Source organism: Vigna umbellata, chromosome 5 (assembly GCF_029865625.1).
Source record: "Vigna umbellata cultivar VRB3 chromosome 5, Vumbellata_1.0, whole genome shotgun sequence".
Lineage (NCBI taxonomy): Eukaryota > Viridiplantae > Streptophyta > Magnoliopsida > Fabales > Fabaceae > Vigna > Vigna umbellata.
In genome coordinates this window covers 2,610,183-2,622,968 of record NC_142169.1, presented here as the reverse complement: position 1 = coordinate 2,622,968, position 12,786 = coordinate 2,610,183, and the positions used below count along the sequence as shown (strand labels likewise).

Sequence of the window (12,786 nt, the reverse complement as noted above, 5' to 3'; positions counted from 1 at the left end):
TGCAACTAATATGAAACGATGTCCATTTGACGCCTTTGGCTCTATAGCTCCGATGACATCTATTCCCCACATCGAAAAGGGCCATGGTGCAGACAACACGTTCAAGGTCGTGGGTGGAACATTGATATTACTTGCGTACACCTGGCATTTCTCACATTTTCTCACATGTGTACAACAATCATTTTCCATAGTCAACCAAAAATACCCCGCTCTCAGTATCTTCCTGGCCATTGAGTGCCCATTCATGTGCGTGCCAAATGTACCCTCGTGTACTTCTTTTAGTATCAGCTCGGCTTCTTTTGCATCTACGCATCTAAGGAGAACCATGTCATGATTCCTCTTATATAGAATATCCCCACTCAAAATGAAACTGCCAACCAACCTCCTTAACGCCCTTTTGTCGTTTTCTGATGCCTTCTCTGGATATTCTCGGGTCCTAAGATAATGCTTGATATCAAAGTACCAAGGTTTACCATCTACCTCCTCTTCGATGAAATGACAATACGCTGGCTTTGCATGACTCTTCATTTCAATCATTGGCAATTCTGCATCTTGACCAACTTCAAACATCGATGACAAGGTAGCCAATGCATCTGCTAATTGATTATCTTCTCTCGGTATATGATTAAACGTGATGGAATCGAAATACTCAATTAATCCCCTGATGTAAGCTTGGTATGGAATTAATTTAGTATCCCTAGTCTCCTATTCTCCCTTCAATTGATGGATGACCAAAGCTGAATCTCCATATACATCCAGAATTTTTGCTTTAGACTCTATAGCTGCTCGAATTCCCATGGCACAGGCTTCATATTCTGCGATATTATTCGTGCAATTAAAACACAACCTTGTCGTCATTGGAATGTATTGATTCTTAGGAGATATAAGCACTGCCCCTATTCCATGCCCCATTACATTCGAGGCCCCATCGAATAATACCGTCCACGCTTTTTCATTTTTGTCCTCTTTATTCTCAGCAAATAAAGCCATGATATCTTCATCAGGAAATTCAGGTTGCATTGGCTGATAATCACTAATGGGTTGATGGGCTAAATATTCCGCTAAAGCGCTACCCTTGATAGATTTCTGAGTAACATATACAATGTCGTACTCTGATAGTAGCATCTGCCATCGAGCTATCCTTCCAGTGAGAGCAGGCTTTTCAAAAATATACTTGATAGGATCCATCTTGGATATCAACCAAGTAGAATGGCTCAACATGTATTGCCTTAGACGATGAGTAGCCCACGCCAGTGCACAACAAGTTCGTTCTAACGACGAATATCGTTGTTCGCAATCTGTGAATCTCTTGCTCAAGTAATATATAGCATGCTCTCTTTTCCCATCTTCATCATGCTGACCCAATACACAACCCATTGAATTATCCAATATGGTCAAATACAAAATGAGCGGTCTTCCAGGCATAGGTGGACGCAATACAGGAGGGTCTTGCAGGTATTGTTTGACTTTTTCAAAAGCAACTTGACAATCTTCATTCCAGACTACGGCCTGGTTTTTCCGTAGTAACTTGAACATTGGTTCACAAGTATCAGTTAATTGGGAGATGAACCTAGCAATGTAATTCAATCTTCCCAAAAAACCTCGAACCTCCTTTTCTGTTCTGGGCGCAGGCATTTCCGTTATCGCTCTTACTTTGTCCGGATCAACTTCTATCCCTCTTTGACTGACAATGAAACCCAACAATTTTCCAGACTTTACCCCAAACGTGCATTTGGCAGGATTTAATCTGAGTTTGTACTTTCTCAGTCTCTCAAATAATTTCCTTAGATTGAAAATATGCTCCTCTTCTGATTCCGACTTTGCAATCATGTCATCCACATAAACTTCAATTTCCTTATGCATCATATCATGAAAGAGTGTCACCATTGCCCTTTGGTATGTTGCCCCAGCATTCTTGAGTCCGAAAGACATCACCTTATAACAGAATGTTCCCCATAACGTGATAAAGGTCGTTTTCTCCATATCTTCCGGTGCCATTTTAATTTGATTATATCCCGAGAATCCATCCATGAATGAAAATAACGAAAATTTGGCCGTATTATCAACCAGAGTATCGATGTGTGGTAACGGAAAATTATCCTTCGGACTTGCACGATTCAAATCACGATAGTCAACACACATCCGAACTTTCCCATCCTTCTTAGGCACTGGTACCACATTTGCTACCCATTGTGGGTATCTTGCCACAGCCAAAAATCCTGCGTCAAATTGCTTTTGGACCTCTTCTTTAATTTTTAGGGACATTTCCGGCTTCATTCTTCTTAGTTTTTGCTTGACTGGAGGGCATTCTGGCTTGAGTGGGAGCCTATGCTGCACAATATCGGTATCCAGACCCGGCATGTCATTGTAAGACCATGCGAACACATCTTTAAACTCCTTCAACAGGACACGCAATCTTTCCCTCACTTCCGTTTTCATACTAGTACCGATTTTCACTTCCTTTATCTCATCATTCTCCCCCAAGTTGAGTATTTCAATCTCCTCCTGATGGGGTTTTATCTCCTTAGATTCTTGTTCCACTAATCTCAACAGTTCTGGAGAGGGTTCCACATCATCTTCGAAATCATCTTCCGTATTATTGATAGGGTGCTCAAAATTAGGAACATTGATATCATTATTTTCAAAACAATCATTGCCACATCTGCATCATTTAAATTTATGAAAAAGTATAAATAAATCAGGTAAACAAAGAAAAATGCCAAATGATGATGAAATGCAACTTTATTATCACGCTGAGTGAAAAGTAAAAAGAATCAATCCACAAAACTTCAGTTCTAAAGCCCCAATCGAAACTATAAGCTTAATTAAAACTATTACATTTTGTTCACATTAAGCATCACAGGTAAATCCAGTGTTTCCCAATTGTTGAGTTGAGTATTAGGGGAGCAAGCCCACACAAAGCTCGAACTTTGAGGCCCTTCTTCATCCTCCACGGCTGCTATCTGGCCAGTGTTGATCCACCCAGCACTGCGGAAGCTTTCCTTGATGTCAACAATGTGAATTTTGCTCTCTCTGGGCCCTCGTCTTTCTGCACGGGCCAGACTGCGCTCTTTTCTTTCTTCAATCATCCTTTTCCTGTCTTCCTTGGTAGGTTTGTACCCCAAGCCATATCTGTTCTTATTTTCAACGATTTCTAGAGGGAATGCTCGCCCCTGCCGATATTTGCCCAAACCTTCCCCATATATATAGCCCTCTCTTAGCATAATCTTGGCCATCATAATAGAAGCACATGATAGGCGAGGATTTACTGGAAACGGTTCCACACAAGCATTTCCCACAATTTCCAACGATTGGAAGGCTGTCTCGAGAGCTTCTTCAGCCGCCTCGATGTAGCGCGTGGATGATGGTCCACTCACCAGAAGATCCTCTTCTCCTGATACTATCACCAGCTTATCTCCTATCACATACTTCAACTTCTGGTGTAGTGTAGAAGGCACAACTCCCGCCGAATGAATCCATGGGCGTCCCAACAGACAACTATAAGCTGGCAGGATATCCATAACCTGGAATGTTATTTGAAAAACGCATGGGCCAACTTGCATTGGTAAATCCACTTCTCCCATCACTTCTCTTTTACTGCCATCAAACGCCCTCACAATCATTGAACTTGGCCTCATATGCATTCCTTTGCAAGGTAACTTTTCCAGAGTTGCTTTCGGCATGACATTCAAGGAGGACCCATTGTCCACTAAAACACGCGCAATAACATGGTCCAGGCATTTCACAGAGACGTGAAGAGCCTTATTATGCCCTCTTCCCTCAGCAGGTATCTCTTCATCCGTAAAGGTGAGATAATTATTAGCAACAATATTGCCAACAATACCCTCGAATTTATTCAACGAAATACCTTGCTCCACATGAGCCTCACTGAATATCTTCATTAGCAACTTTCTGTGTGATGCCGAATGCATGAGCAAATCTAACAAGGATATGCGAGCAGGCATACGATTTAACTGTTCCACCACCTTATATTCGCTTTGTTGTATGAATTTTAAAAATTCGCAAGCCTCCTCCTCAGAAACTTCTCTCCTCTCTTCCTTGTTGGGGATTTCCTCTGTCTGTGCAGCCTTCCCCTTTAAGAGTTCTTTTGCCTTCGCGGCTATCGTTGCTTCATTATCATTAACCTTTTCTCGTGCCAACTCAGGTGATGTGAAAATTCGACCACTCCTAGTCATTCCCCCTATCCCTGATATGTTTTTGACGACAGGGTCAACGCTTTGCGTTTCGCCTGACGCATACGTCCCATATCTCCATGGGACGGCTTTTTCGTTCTTGTAAGGAAAAGGGGCTGGTACATGGATAACCACAGGCGACCTTCCTTGAGTTGGTGGAATAGAGGTAGTCTTAGTGAAACGAATCACCAATGGTTCTGGTACAATCATGCCAGATTCATCACCAATTTGTGCAAATACATCTCCCTCCTCCCTCTTGTAACATACCTGCATCAGACCACGATCTAGCAGGTCTTGCAGAATTTCTTCAAACTTAATACACTCCTCAATAGAGTGCTCAGCATCTGGGTGGAGCGCGCATGCCATACTCTCATCATAATCACCCTTCAAGATACCCACTTTCAGCAACGCCTCCAAAATAAACCTCCTGGAGCTCCTGATTTCTTTCACATTTCTCACCAGCTCATGTTCTTTCTCTTCGACAACATTCGTCGAAGCACTTCCATGCCCAGATAAAGGATTGGACTCGACACTAGGCTTATCCTCTTGGAACTTTAACCACCCAGAATCAATTAGAGTCTGCACTTTATGCTTGAAAGCCAGACACCTCTCAGTGGAATGACCAGCGGCCCCTCCATGATAACTACACTTTGCCTCTGCATCATAGCCTCTTGGGTACGGAGGCTGCAAAGGCTTCAGGGGACAAACGACAACTAGCCCTTGTTTGATAAGCTGAGGCAATAATTCCGTATAAGTTGTAGGAATTGGAGTAAAGTTAACATAATTTCTTTCCTGGTTCCTTCTTGGATAAGTATTGGGACCCACATTCATATTGGAACCTACATTTGCCCCACCCCTCCAATTATTCATCGGAATGTATTGTGGTTGATAGTACCCTGGTTGTTGTTGAGGCCTAATTTGATGACCAAATGACGCGGTAGCTGCCTGTGGATGTTGACCCCAGTATGGTCGATAGTTATGAGTGGGAGCCTGACCTCTCCACACGGGGGTTGCAGATGTTGCATGCACATCTCCCTCCTTTCTTTTCCCTGAGTTGAAATTGGGTTTTTTGGAGTGTGCACCCGCCGACGAGCCATATGCAATCTTCCCATTTTTCAACCCGATCTCTATTCGTTCACCTATCACAATGATATCAGCAAAATTTGAAGATACATTTCCCACCATATGTTCGTAAAATGGTGGTTGGAGCGTATTTACAAACATTGCCACCATTTCTTTATCATACAAAGGTGGCTCAACTTGTGCAGCCAATTCCCTCCACCGCTGAGCATACTCCTTAAAAGTTTCGTTGTCTTTCTTTGACATGTTTTGCAGTTGTAAACGATCTGGCGCGACATGTGTATTGTATATGTACTGCTTCACAAAAGCATCAGCCAAGTCTGCCCAACAACGAATACGAGTCGGCTCCAAATGGGTATACCAGTTTAACGCCACTCCAACCAAACTATCTTGAAAAACATGGATGAGCAGCTGCTCATCATAAGCATATGCAGCCATCTTTCTGCAAAACATGGTTAGATGGCTCTTTGGGCATGTATTTCCCTTATACTTCTCAAAATCTGGCGCCTTGAACTTATGTGGGATTTTGACGCCAGGAACCAAGCTCAATCTAGAAACATCCCCAAATCCATAACTTTCATACCCCTCCACAGCCCTCAATCTTGCCTCTAGGCTCTCCAGTTTATCTTTCGCCCCATCAACATTACTAATTACCCCCTGAAACGAGGTATGTGGTGCAGCCCCTGTAGAAAAGCCCTCTGCGGTAATCACAGGCGGCACCGGAGTTACTCGTATTCCATCAGACATGCTTGCATGCATTCCTTCATTTATCATGGGTGCGGACATTACAACAGGTCCCTGAATACTGATTGGCGGTATGTTGACAGTGGTAGGGAAAGAGAATGAAGCCTGCTCCCCTTCTGTGTATTCTCCCACAGGTGGGGTGTAACCTGGAGGTAATCCATACATTGGGAACGGAACAGATTGGCTCCCAGAACTGAACACCGGAGGGTAATATTGAGCACTTCCCTCGACTTGCGCAAGCGTCGCCCCTCCCGTAGTCTTCAGGGCTTCGAGAGCCGCCAAAATCTAGGCCATCTGATCCTTCAACTGGTTGACATCGGCCTTAATAGATTCGTGTGACTGCTCCCAATTCTCCATGACCTTTGAGTTAGCTCTGGTCCTGTACGGATGTCGTGGAAAATTTGCCGCTGTTTTCTCACTTGTACTGCTGATTATTATTATTTTTTTTATTAAATTAAATTTGATAAGGATGAAAAATGCAAAACAAAAGAAAACATGATGCATGCTAGTGATAAGTGGAAATCACAGGATAACGATGACAATACTGATGGAAAACTAACACAAGCCGATACCAACAAACATCCCTTATCTTTCATTTAAAGGAAATTTGATCCATTACATAGTCTAAGGAACAAAACACATAATTCCGATGTACATCAATCCCGCGCCCGGGCAATGAAAGATTTCATTTCTCCCACCAACCATTTACAATGATTAATAAACAATTCTATTTCCGCTGGTGAGTTACAAAAATGAGTGCTTGCTTCAGCATTCGACACCATCCTGGGGATGTCTTCAATTGCCCCGTTTGCCAAAGCAGCCAACTGAGAGAATCTTTCCTTCCAGTGCTTTACAGCCATTTCTTGCTCGGCGATGCGCTCTTCCATTCGCTTTAACAAGGCCTGATGCCTTTCTTCAAAATCTATCGATCTCCATCGCTCCTCCTGTTCCTCGATATATTCCTCCATTTGTTTTATCAGAGTTCGATGCTCTTCCTCTGCTTCTGTTAGCTTCCAACGCTCCCTATTCATATCCGCCTCAAACGACATGGCCATCTCTTTCATCTCATGCCCCGCTTTTTCTATCTGAATCTGTGCTTCTCTTAATCTCTTCAGGGCTTCTCGTTTATCTCTTTTGGCTTCTTCGTAGAGGTGCTTCCACTCCTTTCCCTCTTCTAAAGCCACCTTCTTCTCATTTACCCTAATGGATAATTCCTTACTCGCGGCAGCTAGATCCTGTTTCACTCGAAATGTGTAATCCCTCTCAGCCTTCTGGCTTTTGACAAGGTTTTCATAAGCCCGCGACTTTTCTTCATTATCATTTTTCATATCCACAAGATCATTACGCGCCCTTTGTAATTCGTTTTCCAACCTAGCATTCCTAATTTTCAATTTCTCCATCTCAACTTTTAGTTGTTGCACCTCTTCACTTTCTGGAGCTTGGGATGGTCCTTCACTAGCTGATTGATCCTTGATCGGCTTGAAAGGCAGCTTGACTACTTTCACTCTCTCCAGAATCCAGGTGTGATAACTAATACTGCTATCCACTACTCCATCCCTCAAGTCCTTCTCTGCTCGAACAACATTTTCCCAGGCGCTTTTAATCTTTCTTAACAGTTCGATGAAATGCCCGTCTTCGTAATAAATGAATAGGGTAGCAAGGTAATCTGATGAAGGTGCCCCTTTCATGGGATGCCCAAATTGTCTTTGCACCAAAAGGGGGTTGTAATTGATACAGTACCGGGCACCTATGAGAGGCACATTAGGAAAACTACCACAATGTTGTATAGCCAGTTTATTTCCGAGCCAAGGAAGCGCCATTTTATACTTCTTTCGCTCAGGGTTACGTAGTTCTAGTTAAAAGATTGTTCGTTGTTTGGAAAATACTGAGGTTAACCCCAAAGAAGAGTGCAAAGTGGTCAAGAGTGTAAATGAAGAGATCATTGAGTTGGAAGAAGATGAAACAGAAGAGAGAAGAGAAGAAGAAAGAAAGGACACTTTTCCTTTTCTAACAAATCAGGAGAAACCAATGGATTTCACAGATTTATTCAAAATGGTTGATAATGAAGCTCCTTGGGAACAAATTCTACAGAAAATAGCAGTTTACACCAAATCAGATGAAGGAACCTCTACAAAAAGAAGACGTAGAGAGGATGAGGAAGAAAAGTGTATAACTGTTAAGAAAGAATCATTCCCACCAAAAGCAGCAGATCCAGGCAGTTTTTCTATCCCTTGCATTATAGGGAAGAAAAAGGTAAAGAAAGCTCTCCTTGATTTAGGCTCAAGTGTTAACTTGATGCCTTATTCTCTATTGGAGCAAATTGGCCATGTTGAAATAAAACCTGTAAAGGTTAATCTTGTAATGGCTGATGGATCTTCAAAGGAGCCATGTGGGATTGCAGAAGACATTGTAGTTTGTGTTGGCAAACTTCAGTTCTTGGCAGACTTTGTGGTGATGAAGATGGAAACCGAGAAGATACCTTTTATACTTGGAAGACCGTTTATGAAAACGGCCAGGGCTATCATAGATGTGAATGAAGGTATAGTGGTTCTCCAAGACAGAGAGGAGAGAGTGGTGGTGGATGTCTTCAAAGATGAAACACAAGCAAAGGAGGAAGAAGCCAGTTATAAAGCTGCATTTCGAGATGCACCCATAATTAGAGGTAAAAATAAAAATCTTGAGGTTTCTGATAACCATTGTTTGTATTTTCAGGCACCCAAGGTAAAAGAGATTGGAAAAGGAGAAGAAGTTCCTAGAGACTGGAAAAAATTAAAACTCCAACTTGGCATACCTGTAAGACTCAAGAACAAGTTGTGGGTTATAAAAGGCTTTAAAGAGAAGGAGATGATAGAGATAGAGTCTCCATATTCTAGAGAGTCCAAAACAGTCCAAAGGAAGCAGTTGAAAGGTTGGTGGAAGGACTACATCAATTATAAAGAAGATAGAACGTGAGCTTTAACAGGGTCAAGCTAGTGACGTTAAAGAAGCGCTTGCTGGGAGGCAACCCAGTAGATTTACAAACTTTTGATTTGGTTTTATAATTTGTAATTTGTGAACATTATTCTGGACATTATTTTGTTGGATTTAGCATCTACTGAAGGATGCTAGGTGGTTAAGTATCTACTGAAGGATACTAAGTTTGTAACACCTACTGATGGGTGTTGGTGAGAAGATTTTGCACCTACTGATGGGTGCTGGTAAGTTTGAAACACCTACTGATGGGTGTTGGTGGATTTTGGGTCAGGCTCGTGACGTTAAACAAGCGCTACCTGGGAGGCAACCCAGTTGATTGATTGTTTTCTGTTTGTTTATTTTTAGGATTTGCATAAGCATTTTTAACATTGAATTGCAGGGAACCTATGAGGGGTATGCTAGGAAGGCACGTAGGTCAAGAAAAGAAGGAGAAGGGCACATCAAGAAAGTGCCGCTGAGCGGCAATTACCGCTGAGCGGTACTATCGCAGATGGGCTTAAGTTCCCCTTAGCGGAACCCGAGCCCATTGGGGTATTTTTAAACCCTAAGCTGCGCGTTTTTACATTCTTTCAAGCTCTTCTCTGCACTAAGACTCCCACATATCTTCTCTTAGGTTTCCCACATCTTTTTACTCTTCCCTCTTTAGAAAATTTCTCTTCCACTCACTTTTACACTAGTGTGCTATCAAAGTTTGGGGTTGGAAGAGAGCATTCTAGTTTGGAAGCATTCTCATATCATCTAGCATCTCCACCCAAGTAAGTAAAATGCATTTTGTTCATTCTAGGGTTCTTGAAATTGACTGTGATTGTCAAAGCATGAATATTTAGGGGTTTTGATTTCTATGCATGATTTGATGATATATTTGATGTTTGAACCGATTAAACTGCTTGATTATGAACTGGAAAACTGAAAATTGCATTTGGGTGGAGTTAGGACAGTTTAAAAACGAGATTGGCAAAAATCTGCAGATCACCGCTGAGCGGCATTTACCGCTGAGCGGCACTCTGCCAGATTTGCTTTTTCTGGTTTATTGCGTGTTTGAATGTGGCACTGGTGGCGCTGAGGGGAAATTCTGGCCCTCAGCGGTGGTTTAGCTTCAAAAGGAGTTTTGTTTTGTGTTTACTAATGATTAACATCATGTTCTGTGGTTTTGGATTTATGTTCGAATGCAGGAATGGCATCCTCTTCAGGAAAGAGATTGAAAACCATGGCAACCAAGAGAAAGGAAAAGGAACCAGAGCAGCCCCATAATGGCAGGTTCCTCTCTAGGAAACATGAGAAGCACTTTAGGGTGGTTCAGGACAGGAGACTTCTAATGGAGAGAAAGGTTGGAATGATACCTAACTTTGCTCCTCAATTTGGAGAGCAAGTGTTAGGGAATGATTGGGGGAAGCTAGCCACTTATCCATCACCTGCCAACATAGCTGTGGTGAAAGAATTCTACACCAATGCAAAGAAGATTGGTGATTATCCAGCTGAGAATTATTTGGGCTATGTTAGAGGCCATGCTATCAGGTATGATCCTGACTCCATCAATAACTTTCTGGATACTGTGTGGGCTGGTGGGCAATGCCAGTTTGCTCTTAGCATGGAGGAAGGTGCTGACTTTGAGGATGTTGAGAGAGTATTGTGCATACCTGGAGGACACTTCCAAAGGAATAGATCTGGCTCAGTGGTTAATATTAGGAGGACAGATTTGACTCCTCTTGTAAAGTATTGGATGGCATTTTCTCATGCCAACATTCAGCCATGTTCACATGTGTCAGATATTACTCTCAGCAGGGCACTCTTCATCTACTGTGCTATCAGAAACTTGAATGTTAATATTGGGCAGGTGATAGCTGATGAGATTAGTGTGTGTGCTAACACCTCAAACAACAAAGCACCACTGGGACATCCTTCTTTGATCACTCACCTTTGCAAGCTAGCTGGGGTGGACACTTCTGTTCCACCATTTGAGAGGCCAAGAAAAGCTATAGATGAGGCCTATTACAGACAGTACTGTGGAGGTGAGGAGGCAGCCCAGCCAGTGCCACCACGCCAGGCTCGTAGAGAGAGAAGGCCAGCACAGAGCAGGACTTCTGCTGATACTCATGAGGCAGAACCATTCCAGATGAGGGACATGTATATGTCTCTTATAGGTGCTCAGTTGCAGTCCATCCACAGAGGGCAGGTGGCCACGGCTGAGATGATAGTGGGGATGTATGATACCCCTCCAGCACACAGGTGGACTATGGATGAATTCCATAATGTGGTAGCTTGGCCAGAAGAACCATGGCATGGAGGAGCTGAAGCAGCTGAAGCTTCAGCCCGAGACATGGATGAAGATGAAGCTGAGGAGGAGGATGCGTTTGATGATGATGATGATGAGGAAGAAGAGGAAGATACAGAGGACAGCTCAGACTGATGAGGAGCTGAGATAGCATTTACTGATGAATGCTATCATATGATTATGCTTTTGTGGTTTAAGTTTTCTGAACTTATTTGTTTTTGTTTTTAGATTAGGGTTTGATGTACTCTATTTGAAACCTGGTTTCTTGTGATGGTTTGCTATTAACTGTGATTGTGTGATAAGTAATGCTGAATGATGCTTATGATTAATTGATGTTGAGATGATGTGCACATTAAAATGCTTATATAGGTGATTCACAAGCTTTGTGAACAAATGTGTAATATCATGATTGTGATTGTGAAATTAAGCAGGATGTGCATGTCAAATGTGAATGAGCTTATATGTGAGGTTTTGAGCTCCAGAGTTGTTATTGTTGAATGCTATTACTTTGAAAGCATGAATGACTTTGCCCAGGTTTTCTATGATTGAATCAATTGCTTGTTTTGCATCATATGATCAAAGGCCGTGTTTTTGAAACCCTTTTTATTGGCCAAATTCATAAAGTTAGCCTTCTAAAAGAGAACACGTTGTGTTCTATCCTTTGAACCCTTAGCCTTAAATATACACTGAACACCCTTGATTAAAAATCTTACCTTGAGTTAAGTAGAAGATCTTGTGTAGTATTGTTAAATGTTCAAGTTTGGGGTTATTGGGGAAACATGAAAAAGGAAAAAGCATTGAGCTAAGAGCTAAAAAGTAAGAATATGCAAAGAAAAGAAAAGAAAAAGAAGCAAAGCTCAATGCAAATGCAAAAGCAAAGGCAAAAGAAAGTTGGGAATGAATAAGAAGATTGTGTTGTTATGATTCTCTTAACTCAAGGATTTTGTGATCCAGAAAAACCAATTTTCTTGTTAGCCCAGCCACATTATAAGCCATTGAAAAGTCCTTGTGATGATGCATGCTTGTGAATGTATTTGATTGTGGTTAAATGAAAGGCAAAGTTGATTCATGTGACATTGTGATAGTGGAGTGAATGAGTGAAACACTTTACCTCTTATACACTTGTGTGTTGAGTGAAACACTTTACCTAGTGAGGAAATATTCCATAAGCACATGAACATCCATGCTTAATTGATTGATCATTCATGAAAAATAGCATTTGTTGGAATTTAAATGACTTTGTGAACACTAAAGCATGTGCACATCTTGATTGAACTCTTGGTCTTAAGTTTGAGTGAAGTTATTACTTATCTTGAAAAGAGGATTTTGAATGAGTAAACCATCATATGAATTGGTTGGAGATGGAGTTACATTTTATTTGCTTGAGGACAAGCAAAGTTCTAAGTTTGGGGTTGTGATAACAGTTGAAAAACTGTTATTTTCATGCTTAAAGTTGATACTAAAAGCAACCTTTAGACTTAGAAACTAGCTTGAAATCGTGCCTTTTGTTTATATTTTCAGAAA

General features: G+C 41.8%; 1 protein-coding gene across 1 annotated transcript; it reads right to left on the bottom strand.

Moving 5' to 3' along the window:
- Window positions 1-2,825: 2,825 nt before the first annotated feature.
- Window positions 2,826-6,047, bottom strand: LOC148197519 (uncharacterized). The gene is made up of 4 exons (XM_088114880.1): window positions 5,921-6,047; window positions 4,848-5,332; window positions 2,919-4,745; window positions 2,826-2,831 (listed from the first exon to the last, which is right to left on the bottom strand). The coding sequence occupies exons 1-4, from the start codon at window positions 6,045-6,047 to the stop codon at window positions 2,826-2,828; spliced, it is 2,445 nt and encodes an 814-aa protein (XP_087971006.1).
- Between the last annotated feature and the right edge of the window lie 6,739 nt (window positions 6,048-12,786).

Bases quoted from the DNA above. Each gene is read 5' to 3' on its own strand.
- LOC148197519 (XM_088114880.1), bottom strand. From the start codon at position 6,047: ATGATAAATGAAGGAATGCATGCAAGCATGTCTGATGGAATACGAGTA. The intron at 5,333-5,920 runs GTAATGTTGATG...TCATTGTGATAG, and splicing joins CTCGTTTCAGGGGGTAATTA to GTGAACGAATAGAGATCGGG. The intron at 4,746-4,847 runs GCAAAGTGTAGT...GGGTGGTTAAAG, and splicing joins CAAGAGGCTATGATGCAGAG to TTCCAAGAGGATAAGCCTAG.